The 13,975-nt window shown below is 44.8% G+C and overlaps 1 protein-coding gene and 1 long non-coding RNA gene across 4 annotated transcripts in view; one reads left to right on the top strand and one right to left on the bottom strand.

Annotated features, from left to right (window-relative positions):
* LOC133557340 (uncharacterized) overlaps nt 1-13,975 on the top strand; it is a 252,154-nt gene that overhangs the window by 5,063 nt on the left and 233,116 nt on the right. The window lies entirely within an intron of this gene.
* Nucleotides 1-13,975, bottom strand: part of LOC133557339 (alpha-N-acetylgalactosaminide alpha-2,6-sialyltransferase 1-like) — a 55,073-nt gene that overhangs the window by 36,640 nt on the left and 4,458 nt on the right. For all 3 annotated transcript variants that reach the window (XM_061907734.1, XM_061907735.1, XM_061907733.1), the window contains exons 2-3: nt 9,608-9,890; nt 9,376-9,538 (exon numbers count right to left, since the gene is read on the bottom strand). In XM_061907734.1, coding sequence (XP_061763718.1) covers nt 9,376-9,538; nt 9,608-9,890 — 446 coding nt within the window. The remainder of the gene's footprint in view (nt 1-9,375; nt 9,539-9,607; nt 9,891-13,975) is intronic.

Below are 13,975 nucleotides of genomic sequence, written 5' to 3'. Positions count from 1 at the left end.
GTTGCGCCGATGGGGGTACTCTAAATTGGGAACATTTTGTGTTACCATGGCGACGCTATTCACGAATGAACCCAAAAAAATGGGCCAATTGAAAGTGTACGCACCTTTATAATGGCGGCTATTTGCGAGATTACTTCCTCTTGGAGCTCAGCCATAGTTCCACTTCGCTCGGTGATTAACGTCTCATTTTGTTCACAAATTCCTCTAATTTAACCCTGGCTAAAACGTTTTGACTTTCAAAGTTTAGTTCTGGCTGGACGGCTATCGGAAGGAGGCGAGCGCCATCGGCCTTCCTTCATTAAAGCGGAGGGCGTCCACTCTAAATTTACTAGACCGTGGAAGCCCCAAAAATGTTTTAGTTTTTTGTGGCGAATAACCTGTCCTCACGGCCACATCTTTTATCCCACTGTAATGTGTTTCGGTGAAGACGTTGACATACATGTCCTCTCTCAGAAAATGTGACTTTTATGGAGGTCATGTGTCCCTTTTCGCCTTGTTGTCCCTCAAAGCCAAAAAACTCAGCTGAATCTTTCATTGACTCCAATGAAGGATGTTGGAGCGAGAAAAACACAAAAATTCTTATTTTCCTACAGGCTCTAACTCGGCCATTTTTCCACTTATCAGAAATCTGAGTACACCGGAATGTACCTCAAAGCCTTGAGGCGCTCACGCTTTTTACGAAAAGTCGATTTCTCCAAGCTTTTTCCCAAAATTAGACATTGTTCGGCATGAAGTTTTTCAACAAATCCTACATACTGTATTTCCTTGAATTACCGCTGGGCCGCTAATTAATTTAAAACCTCTTACCAAAGGCATGCGGTAAATTTAGGCCTGCGCTTAAAAATTTGAGTGTGATGTAAGGATACCATCATGAAAAGCACATGTAATAAATAAAAAATGATTATGGTCTTACCTTTACTTACAAATGAAGTCCATGCGCAGCTCCTTCTGATTAAAAGCATTGATAACTTGTTTATAGAAGTCTTCCTTATCTTTCTTCAGTTTTAAAAGTCTCTCCGTCTCGATGGAGATCTTCCTTTATTACCTCCTGCTTCGATTGAAAGTCCAGTTTAGAAAACTGTCTAATTTTAGATATATAATCCTCCATGTTAAAAGTGCAAGCGAGAGGAAAAAATAAACACACGCTGCTCACTCCTGCTGCTTGTTGTCACTTCTTCTGCAGCCGAGTAGTCGCAAGAAGGATCACTAGCGCCCTCTACCACCAGGAGGCGGGAGTCATTTAACGACTCATATTTGATACACGCAGCTACGGTATATTAAAAAACATAGCTGCTTACTGTTCTTTTTAGCATATTCAATAGCTTGGACCTTAAATCCTACTGAATAGCTCCTAATCTTTTTCCATTTATGCGGTTTCAAATTATTGAAACCACCCTCCTCCATTTTGAAAATGATGACAGGTGAAGTGTCACTCGTGACGTGACGATTTTGACCCGGCGGAAATTCTAGGCATATGCTAATTATTTGGGGAAACAAGTTTGACCCGGCGTTAATCCTGAGCCGGCGGTAATGCTAAGAATGCGCTAATTATTTTGCAAAACGAGTTTGACCCGGCAGTAATTCTAGGCCTGCGCGTACTATATACCCGGCGGCAATTCAAGGAAATACGGTAAACTGTTTATGGCGACCTCTGGCCAAAAATCCGGGGCACAAATAGCAGGCCCATCAAAATTTCTAGTTCTAAATCTACTTATTATATTTTGCACTCATATGTTCCAACAGTGATAGCTTTCTAAATAATTTAGTGAAAACAAAACATAAACACAATAAATGGGTTGTACTTGTATAGCGCTTTTCTACCTTCAAGGTACTCAAAGCGCTTTGACACTACTTCCACATTTACCCATTCACACACCGATGGAGGGAGCTGCCATGCAAGGCGCCAACCAGCACCCATCAGGAGCAAGGGTGAAGTGTCTTGCTCAGGACACAACGGACGTGACGAGGTTGGTACTAGGTGGGAATTGAACCAGGGACACTCGGGTTGCGCACGGCCACTCTCCCACTGCGCCACGCCGTCCCTATAAGCATTTATATGACTTTCTATAAACAAAATATCTAATTGAGGACTCTGACCACTGCATTTTAATACAAAGATTTTAAAAGAAACCATCTTCAATCCTGTTTGTTGGACGTATTAAGTTTGTGTCTACCGCCAGGAGAGAATCTGTGCACGATAAAGTCAGTCATGATTCGTGGTTCGACTGTTGAAGCATGTGTTCATGTGAGGTATTCACATGAACACGTCAGGCACTATTATACAAAAGTATGCTCCTAAAGTTAAGCAGACAACACCCTACTTAGTCATCAATCAAACTAACATGCAATTAAAACTCCAAGTTTTAATTGCAGACTTTAAGAACTGGCTTACTTCCAATTGGGAACACTGACATGTAACTTAGACTTGGCTTTACACTCATGGAGTTAGTAACACCTTACATTTCATAAGGCTCTTTTCTTTAAATAGTATTGAAACTTTAAGAGCAGCAGTTGTTTTACTTGTAAAATATCAAAACTAAAAAACTAGTCCTTAATTTGGTGAAAATTGTCATGTCTTGCGATCATGTTTTGTTTAGTTATGTTCTGTTTAAAGGCCTATTGAAAGCCACTTTTACCGAACACGCAATCTGATAGTTTATATATCAATGATGAATTATTAACATGGCAACACGTGCCAATACGGCCGCTTTAGTTTACTAAATTGTAATTTTAAATTTCGCACAAAGTATTTTGTTGAAAGGATTGTAGCGAACATTTTTTTCCAGCCCGATGCCAGCTATAAGTCGTCTGCTTTAATCGCATAATTACACAGTATTCTGGACATCTGTGTTGCTGAATCTTTTGCCATTTGTTCAATTAATAATGGAGACGTCAAAGAAGAAAGACGTAGGTGGGAAGTGGTGTATAATGTAGATATAGTATAAACATAAACTAGATATAATGTAGTATATATAGTGTAGATATAGTATAAATATGATGTAGTATATATAGTGTAGATATAGTATGAACTTAAAGGCCTACTGAAAGCCACTTCTACCGAACACGCAGTCTGATAGTTTATATATCGATGATGAATTATTAACATTGCAACACGTGCCAATACGGCCGGTTTAGTTTACTAAATTACAATTTTAAATTTCCCGCGGAGTTTCTTGTTGAAAATATGGCGTGCACGTGACGTCCCGGGTTGCAGGGGACAAATTAGCGCAGCACCATTCGCGGCTAAACGTCGTCTCTTTTCATCGCGCAATTACACAGTATTCTGGACATCTGTGTTGCTGAATCTTTTGCAATTTGTTCAATTAATAATGGAGACGTCAAAGTAGAAAGATGGAGGTGAGAAGCTTTAGCCACACAATCACGGTGTTTCCTTCATTAAGGGGGAACATTATCACCAGACCTATGCAAGCGACAATATATACCTTGATGTTGCAGAAAAAAGACCATGTATTTTTTTAACCGATTTCCGAACTCTAAATGGGTGAATTTTGGCGAATTAAACGCCTTTCTGTTTATCGGTCTTGTAGCGATGACGTCAGAACGTGACGTCACCGAGGTAACCCACCCGCCATATTCATTTTCACATTACAAACATCGGGTCTCAGCTCTGTTATTTTCCGTTTTTTTGACTATTTTTTGGAACCTTGGAGACATCATGCCTCGTCGGTGTGTTGTCGGAGGGTGTAACAACACTAACAGGGAGGGATTCAAGTTGCACCACTGGCAAGAAATCTGCCGCCAGACCCCCATTGAATGCACCAAAGTGTCTGCACATTTTACCGGCGATTTCTAAGACAGACATGGCACAGAGATGTATGGATAACCTGCAGATGCATTTGCAACGATAAAGTCAACGAAATCACAAAGGTGAGTTTTGTTGATGTTGGTGACTTATGTGCTAATCAGACATATTTGGTCGCAGCATGACTGCCAGCTAATCGATGCTAACATGCCACGCTAATCGATGCTAACATGCTATTTACGCTAGCTGTATGTACATTTGAAACTAGATACTCACATTTATTGGCAAACAAACACTTACCATTCGATGGATTTAAGTTGCTCCGGTGTCACAAGATGCAAAAGTCCTGATCGTTTGGTCCGCACATTTTACCGGTGATGCTGATAAGGCAACCATGCTATGGGCCACTTCATTAGGTACACCCATGCTATGGCCGAATAGCGTCAATAGCTATTCGCTCAATAGCTTCAGTTTCTTCTTCAATTTTGTTTTCGCTATCTGCCTCCGTACTCCAACCATCCATCATCTTCCGCTTATCCGAGGTCAGGTCGCGGGGGCAACAGCCTAAGCAGGGAAACCCAGACTTCCCTCTCCCCAGCCACTTCGTCTAGCTCTTCCCGGGGGATCCCGAGGCGTTCCCAGGCCAGCCGGGAGACATAGTCTTCCCAACGTGTCCTGGGTCTTCCCCGTGGCCTCCTACCGGTTGGACGTGCCCTAAACACCTCCCTAGGGAGGCGTTCGGGTGGCATCCTGACCAGATGCCCGAACCACCTCATCTGGCTCCTCTCGATGTGAAGGAGCAGCGGCTTAACTTTGAGTTCCTCCCGGATGGCAGAGCTTCTCACCCTATCTCTAAGGGAGAGACCCGCCACACGGCGGAGGAAACTCATTTGGGCCGCTTGTACCCGTGATCTTATCCTTTCGGTCATGACCCAAAGCTCATGACCATAGGTGAGGATGGGAACGTAGATCGACCGGTGAATTGAGAGCTTTGCCATCCGGCTCAGCTCCTTCTTCACCACAACGGATCGGTACAACGTCCGCATTACTGAAGACGCCGCACCGATCCGCCTGTCGATCTCACGATCCACTCCTCCCTCACTCGTGAACAAGACTCCTAGGTACTTGAACTCCTCCACTTGGGGCAGGGTCTCCTCCCCAACCCGGAGATGGCATTACACCCTTTTCCGGGCGAGAACCATGGACTCGGACTTGGAGGTGCTGATTCTCATTCCGGTCGCTTCACACTCGGATGCGAACCGATCCAGAGAGAGCTGAAGATCCCGGTCAGATGAAGCCATCAGGACCACATCATCTGCAAAAAGCAGAGACCTAATCCTGCAGCCACCAAACCGGAACCCCTCAACGCCTTGACTGCGCCTAGAAATTCTGTCCATAAAAGTTATGAACAGAATCGGTGACAAAGGACAGCCTTGGCGGAGTCCAACCCTCACTGGAAATGTGTTCGACTTACTGCCGGCAATGCGGACCAAGCTCTGGCACTGATCGTACAGGGAGCGGACCGCCACTATAAGACAGTCCGATACCCCATACTCTCTGAACACTCCCCACAGGACTTCCCGAGGGACACAGTCGGATGCCTTCTCCAAGTCCACAAAGCACATGTAGACTGGTTGAGCCAGTCTACATGACTGGCCCAACTAGACCTCGGATTCAGGAGGAACAGTGTGGTTTTTGTCCTGGTCGTGGAACTGTGGACCAGCTCTATAGTCTCGGCAGGGTTCTTGAGGGTGCATGGGAGTTTGCCCAACCAGTCTACATACTCCAACCATCTGTTTCAATACATGCGTAATCTGTTGAATCGCTTAAGCCGCTGAAATCCGAGTCTGAATCCGAGCTAATGTCGCTATAGCTTGCTGTGCTATTCGCCATTGTTTGTTTGTATTGGCAGCACTGTATGACGTCACAGGGAAATGGACAGTTGCATCGCAAATAGCGAAGATAAAGCACTTTAAAGCTTTTTTTAGGGATACTCTGGGAGATGTAAAATTTAAAAAAAAACTTTGAAAACTAAAACAAGCCACTGGGAACTGATTTTTATTGTTTTTAACCCTTTTGAAATTGTAAAAATGTTCCCCTTTAAAATTCCCGGAGGTGAAGCTTTACTATGGATCAGAGCGGTCAAGCGAACATGGTTCCCGACCACTTGTCAACTGGCAGGTTTCGGTGAGAAAATTGTGGTAAAAAGTCGCCTCTTACCGGAGATCAGCTGAGCTTGCGCCGTCCATGCAGCTGCCGTCGACTTCCCTCAGAGAGACTGGCGTCAAGACACCCGTGGACAAACCCCTCCGACTATCAGGTACTATTTAATCTCACTAAAACACTAGCAACACAATAGAAAGATAAAGAATATCCCAGAATTATCCTAGTAAATGTGTCTAAAAACATCTGAATCCGTCCCAATGCAATCGCCTTTTTTTTTTTCTCTCTAGTCCTTCGGTATCAATATCATCATCCACTAATCTTTCATCCTCGCTCAAATCAATGGGGAAATTGTCGTTTTCTCGGTCCGAATAGCTCTTGCTGCTGGAGGCTCCCATTAAAAACAATGTGAGGACGTAAGGAGCCCTCACCCTTGTGACGTCATCGTCTGCGACTTCCGGTAAAGGCGAGGCTTTTTTTACTAGCGACTAAAAGTTGCCAACTTTATCGTGGATGTTCTCTACTAAATCCTTTCAGCAAAAATATAGCAATATCGCCAAATGATCAAGTACGACACATTGAATGGACCTGCTATCCCCGTTTAAATAAGAAAATCTCATTTCAGAAGGCCTTTAAGACTCCATTGCTTCCTGTTTTTTCACTCCCTTGTTTTTTCACCGTGGTGTTCACCTGTCTCTGATTAGTGTTTGCCCGCTCACCTGCTTCATTATTTTCTGTAGGAGGACAAACATGAAACCAGCCTTCCTTACTCCAAGGCAGTATATTAGGGCCTTTACTGTTCCTAATATACGTAAATGACATGCCATCAGCATGCGACTGTGAATTGTTCCTGTTTGTGGATGACTCGGCCCTGCTGGTATCCGGCAAGGACAAGTCACAGGTGGAAAAAAATCTTCAGTTCCGAACTGAATTTACACCTGGCTCGCAGACAATCAGCTATACATTCACTTAGGTAAAACTGAATGCATCCTATTTGGGTCCCAAATCAACCTTAAGTAAGTCAGTGACATCACTATTAAAGTGGGTGACATCGTTATCACCGGGAAAGATGAGGTCACCTACCTAGGTTCCATTCTAGAGGCTAATCTTTCCTGTGATAAAATGGCAACCGAGGTTATCAAAAAGGTCAACCAGTTAACAAAATTTCTCTACAGAATCTCCTCTCTGGTCAACAAAAGCACCATGAAGATTCTAGCAGGAACTCTCATTCAACCCTTTTCATGCACCTCCAAAACCCTCAAATCTAGACTCCAAACATCCCAGAACAAGCTAGTCAGGTTACTTGTAGACCTCCACCCCAGATCACACCTCACTCCTACCCACTTCTCCAAAGTGGGCTGGCTCAGGGTGGAGGACAGCGAAATGCTGATTATCGGTCCTGCTAGACACCGACCTCTATTTAATAATACAACTCTAACATTTGACAACCAAACAATTAAACAAGGCGACACGGTAAAGAATCTGGGTGTTATCTTCGACCCAACTCTCTCCTTTGAGTCACACATTAAAAGCGTTACTAAAACGGCCTTCTTTCATCTCCGTAATATCGCTAAAATTCGCTCCACTCTGTCCACTAAAGACGCCGAGATCATTATCCATGCGTTTGTTACGTCTCGTCTCGATTACTGTAACGTATTATTTTCGGGTCTCCCCATGTCTAGCATTAAAAGATTACAGTTGGTACAAAATACGGCTGCTAGACTTTTGACAAGAACAAGAAAGTTTGATCACATTACGCCTGTACTGGCTCACCAGCACTGGCTTCCTGTGCACTTAAGATGTGACTTTAAGGTTTTACTACTTACGTATAAAATACTACACGGTCTAGCTCCATCCTATCTTGCCGATTGTATTGTACCATATGTCCCGGCAAGAAATCTGCGTTCAAAGGACTCCGGCTTATTAGTGATTCCCAAAGCCCAAAAAAAGTCTGCGGGCTATAGAGCGTTTTCCGTTCGGGCTCCAGTACTCTGGAATGCCCTCCCGGTAACAGTTCGAGATGCCACCTCAGTAGAAGCATTTAAGTCTCACCTTAAAATTCATTTGTATACTCTAGCCTTTAAATAGACTCCCTTTTTAGACCAGTTGATCTGCCGTTTCTTTTCTTTTTCTTCTATGTCCCACTCTCCCTTGTGGAGGGGGTCCGGTCCGATCCGGTGGCCATGTACTGCTTGCCTGTGTATCGGCTGGGGACATCTCTGCGCTGCTGATCCGCCTCCGCTTGGGATGGTTTCCTGCTGGCTCCGCTGTGAACGGGACTCTCGCTGCTGTGTTGGATCCGCTTTGGACTGGACTCTCGCGACTGTTTTGGATCCATTGTGGATTGAACTTTCACAGTATCATGTTAGACCCGCTCGGCATCCATTGCTTTCCTCCTCTCCAAGGTTCTCATAGTCATCATTGTCACCGACGTCCCACTGGGTGTGAGTTTTCCTTGCCCTTATGTGGGCCTACCGAGGATGTCGTAGTGGTTTGTGCAGCCCTTTGAGACACTAGTGATTTAGGGCTATACAAGTAAACATTGATTGATTGATTGATTATCTGATAGTTGTTTGTGTGCCGTGTTGTTCCAGACCACAGCTTGCAAAGATTGTAATAATCCATTAAAAGAACACAGCCTGCAGTTTTCCTTTAACTTGGACGCACACATCTAAGGTCTCGCAAATTCGCGTCTACCTTTTCCCACCTTCTGCGGGGCGTCCTGAGTGGCGACCCATCAGTGCTCCTGTTCTGTAACCCTGTACAATGTTGTCTAGTCTTGAACAGGTTAGTGCTGAAAACCAATTTTGTTTGTACAAAGATCATTCCATTCCAAATTATTTCAATTGCTGCGTTTTGGTGTCGCTTTTTACTTTTTTGAATGTTGATCATTGTTTTTGATTGATTGATTGATTGATTGATTGATTGATTGAAACTTTTATTAGTAGATTGCACAGTTCAGTACATATTCCGTACGATTGACAACTAAATGGTAACACCAGAATAGGTTTTTCAACTTGTTTAAATCAATTCATGGTAGCAATATGGTTGTTAAAGTCAAGGATTTTTGTGATTTCTGATCATTTGTGAGGGCACCAAAGGGACTTATGTGTGTGTGCTTGTTGTTATTTAGCTTGTTAATAAAGAGATACTCCCTTGTTACGTTTGTTTTAGATACACGATTGCATTGCAGGGATTCCTAACGTTTTTGACCTTGAGGCTCAACTTTTCCACTACACAGGGGCCCGGGACCCCTCAAATATTTACATTAATCCATAGAAGAAGATGGCCTGCCATGTCCTTTTATGAATAAGAACAATTAAGGACGTTTGAAGATTATTTTGTCCAACGGAGAAGCTACATGTGGCTATCACATTAATAAGGTACATGCTAACTTAGTATCATCGCAGGCATCTCACAGCACCCCCCCCAAAGGAGTACATACGTACCGTCGTAAGCAAAGCCCATGAAGCCATAGGGATGGTTAAAGTGGGAGAGTCTGTTCCACTCGCTCATGTTGATGTTGTCTTTGTACAGAAACAAGCGGATGTTGGGAAGAAATCCCTTCCTGAAGCTCTCATCCTGGGAATCCCTGACGGATTCTTGGCACGTCTAGGTAAATAAAATAAAAATGTAGTTGTTAAATGATTCAATTCAGTCACTTCTATTCTTCTCTCTTACCGACTGTCTGGGTGCAGCATCCTGGTTGTAAACGTCGTCAAAATCCCACACTGGAGACTCTGAGAAGTTTTTGGGCAGCAGGATGGGCATGGGGGTCTCTGGATTGGTTCCTTGCTCACTTTCTACCTTTGTGGGGCGCATTAATGTCACTGTTGAGTTGTACTTGGCTTTACTGAAAACCGGGGGGTTAACCTCCTGAGCCCAGCCGGTGGGATTCGTCCCGGACCAACGGCCCGCCACGACCAGATCCAATTTCCTTGAGAAAGTGGTCCAGATAGGTGGACTGAAGACAGGAGAAAAGAATGTGAAATAATGAATAGGCTCCAGCAAGGGTGTCCAAACTTTTCCACAAAGGTCAGCATTGTGGACCGATTTGGGTTTAATAGGGATAGACTTTTTTTAATAGAGAGAAAGTCCATGTGTATTTTGTTCATAGTTTTTAAGTAGCTTGCCCGCTAACAGCCAAGGACTTTAAGTTAGCGTGATAGTGACGTTTGAAGTGTACGTTGCCCGGCAAAAAGGTTATCAAACACAGGACTATAGAGCGTTTTCCGTTCGGGCTCCAGTACTCTGGAATGCCCTCCCGGTAACAGTTCGAGATGCTACCTCAGTAGAAGCATTTAAGTCTCACCTTAAAACTCATCTGTATACTCTAGCCTTTAAATAGACCTCCTTTTTAGACCAGTTGATCTGCCGCTTCTTTTCTTTCTCCTATGTCCCCCCCCTCCCTTGTGGAGGGGGTCCGGTCCGATGACCATGGATGAAGTACTGGCTGTCCAGAGTCAAGACCCAGGATGGACCGCTCGTCGGGACCCAGGATGGACCGCTCGCCTGTATCGGTTGGGGACGTCTCTACGCTGCTGATCCGCTTGAGATGGTTTCCTGTGGACGGGACTCTCGCTGCTGTCTTGGATCCGCTTGAACTGAACTCTTGCGGCTGTGTTGGAGCCACTATGGATTGAACTTTCACAGTATCATGTTAGACCCGCTCAACATCCATTGCCTTCGGTCCCCTAGAGGGGGGGGTTGCCCACATCTGAGGTCCTCTCCAAGGTTTATCATAGTCAGCATTGTCACTGGCGTCCCACTGGATGTGAATTCTCTCTGCCCACTGGGTGTGAGTTTTCCTTGCCCTTTTGTGGGTTCTTCCGAGGATGTTGTAGTCGTAATGATTTGTGCAGTCCTTTGAGACATTTGTGATTTGGGGCTATATAAATAAACATTGATTGATTGATTGATTGATTGATTGACACAAAACTACTTGTGGGCTTCTTTATTTTAAAAGTACAACTTGACTAGTTACTATAAACCAGACCTGGGCAAATTAAGGTGCGGGGGCCGCATTGCGGCTCATTAAGTTATTCAATTTAAAACATTTTTTAGATCTTTAAGATGTCTTGGTTGACAAGACTTTGCAGCATCGCGTGGACATCGGGGGCGGTACCTCTGGATTGGCAGACCGGGGTGGTGGTTCCTCTCTTTAAGAAGGGGGACCGGAGGGTGTGTTCCAACTATCGTGGGATCACACTCCGCAGCCTTCCCGGCAAGGTTTATTCAGGTGTACTGGAGAGGAGGCTACGTCGGATAGTCGAACCTCGGATTCAGGAGGAACAGTGTGGTTTTCGTCCTGGTCGTGGAACCGTGGACCAGCTCTATACTCTCGGCAGGGTTCTTGAGGGTGCATGGGAGTTTGCCCAACCAGTCTACATGTGCTTTGTGGACTTGGAGAAGGCATTCGACCGTGTCCCTCGGGAAGTCCTGTGGGGAGTGCTCAGAGAGTATGGGGTATCGGACTGTCTTATTGTGGCGGTCCGTTCCCTGTATGATCAGTGCCAGAGCTTGGTCCGCATTGCCGGCAGTAAGTCGAACACATTTCCAGTGAGGGTTGGACTCCGCCAAGGCTGTCCTTTGTCACCGATTCTGTTCATAACTTTTATGGACAGAATTTCTAGGCGCAGTCAAGGCGTTGAGGGGTTCCGGTTTGGTAACCGCAGGATTAGGTCTCTGCTTTTTGCAGATGATGTGGTCCTGATGGCTTCATCTGACCGGGATCTTCAGCTCTCGCTGGATCGGTTCGCAGCCGAGTGTGAAGCGACCGGAATGAGAATCAGCACCTCCAAGTCCGAGTCCATGGTTCTCGCCCGGAAAAGGGTGGAGTGCCATCTCCGGGTTGGGGAGGAGACCCTGCCCCAAGTGGAGGAGTTCAAGTACCTAGGAGTCTTGTTCACGAGTGAGGGAAGAGTGGATCGTGAGATCGACAGGCGGATCGGTGCGGCGTCTTCAGTAATGCGGACGTTGTACCGATCCGTTGTGGTGAAGAAGGAGCTGAGCCGGAAGGCAAAGCTCTCAATTTACCGGTCGATCTACGTTCCCATCCTCACCTATGGTCATGAGCTTTGGGTCATGACCGAAAGGATAAGATCACGGGTACAAGCGGCCCAAATGAGTTTCCTCCGCCGTGTGGCGGGGCTCTCCCTTAGAGATAGGGTGAGAAGCTCTGCCATCCGGGAGGAACTCAAAGTAAAGCCGCTGCTCCTCCACATCGAGAGGAGCCAGATGAGGTGGTTCGGGCATCTGGTCAGGATGCCACCCGAACGCTTCCCTAGGGAGGTGTTTAGGGCACGTCCAACCGGTAGGAGGCCACGGGGAAGACCCAGGACACGTTGGGAAGACTATGTCTCCCGGCTGGCCTGGGAACGCTTCGGGATCCCCCGGGAAGAGCTAGACGAAGTGGCTGGGGAGAGGGAAGTCTGGGTTTCCCTGCTTAGGCTGTTGCCCCCGCGACCCGACCTCGGATAAGCGGAAGAAGATGGATGGATGGAAGATGGAAACTATAGCGGCCATTGTGATGTGCAGTGTTATTTTCTAATGGCCGTAAGTTTAGAACTAAAAGAATTTCAAAGGTTTGAATCTGCACTTTTGCATGATATACTAGTTACTATGGTCATGTAATTAGTTACTATGTGTTAGAATAATTATATATAAGTTATCACACAAATCTTATGCTTAAAGGCCGTTGCTATAGTTATTATCTATTGTGCTCTTTTCTGCTTCGTGCAAGGGCAAACAACTTGTTATCTTCCACGGCATATGAAAGGTGGCCTCGCCACAGATGTTTTCTTTGTTTTAGCTCGCTAGCAGCCAAGGACTTTAAGTACCTTAACAAAGATAAGACGACAGCACGCAGACGAAGCAGAGACAAGGCAATCACAAGGCCCCCGGCACATTCTGTCACGTATTGTGCGTACCGGTGCTGGAGGATGTGTGACCACTCCTTTTAGAGGCAGCCTCGGTGATGTTAACTAGGGAACTCCTGAATAAATAGAGCGCGTGAGGCTGTACATTAGAGCATGGCGGGGGACTAACTGAGTGTGCTGCCCCAAATGTTTCTCCGCATGAGCTAAATTGAACTCTGTCTCTGCCTGATTCCTTGCTTCTTGTCTCGTTTAATAGATAGTTTGGTGTTTGAACCTGACACTATGGTCATCTAATTCAGTGGTCCCCAACCTTTTTGTATCCGCGGACCGGTCAACGCTTAATAATTTGACCCGCGGCCCGGGTAGGGGGGGTGTCCTTTTTTTTTTTTTTTTTTTCTTTGTCATGAAAAAGGGACGTTTTTGTCATGAAAAAGGGATGTTTTTGTAGTTGGTGCACTAATTGTAAGTGTATATTGTGTTTTTTATGTAGATTTAATTAAAAAAAAAAAACAACAACATTTTTTTTATTTTTTTTTATAAAAATTAATAAAAAATCGGTGGTTGGGGCACCACTGATCTAATTAGTTACTATGGTAATCTACAACCCCCGTTTCCATATGAGTTGGGAAATTGTGTTAGACAAAAATATAAACGGAATACAATGATTTGCAAATAATTTTTACCCCATATTCAATTGAATGCACTACAAAGACAAGATATTTGATGTTCAAACTCAAAAACGTAATTATTTTTCTGCAAATAATAATTAACATAGAATTTCATGGCTGCAACACCTGCCAAAGTAGTTGGGAAAGGGCATGTTCACCACTGTGTTACATCACCTTTTCTTTTAACAACACTCAATAAACGTTTGGGAACTGAGGAAACTAATTGTTGAAGCTTTGAAAGTGGAATTCTTTCCCCTTCTTGTTTTATGTAGAGCTTCAGTCGTTCAACAATCCGGGGTCTGCGCTGTCGTATTTTACGCTTTATAATGCGCCACACATTTTCGATGGGAGACAGGCAGGCCTGTCTAGTACCCACACTTTTTTTACTACAAAGCCACACTGTTGTAACACATAGGTTGGTATTTTCTTGCTGAAATAAGCAGGGGCGTCCATGATATTGTTGCTTGGACGGCAACATATGTTGCTCCAAAACCTGGATGTAC

This window comes from Nerophis ophidion, linkage group LG08 (genome assembly GCF_033978795.1).
Source record: "Nerophis ophidion isolate RoL-2023_Sa linkage group LG08, RoL_Noph_v1.0, whole genome shotgun sequence".
Taxonomy (NCBI): domain Eukaryota; kingdom Metazoa; phylum Chordata; class Actinopteri; order Syngnathiformes; family Syngnathidae; genus Nerophis; species Nerophis ophidion.
This window is presented reverse-complemented; position numbering and strand designations above follow the sequence as displayed.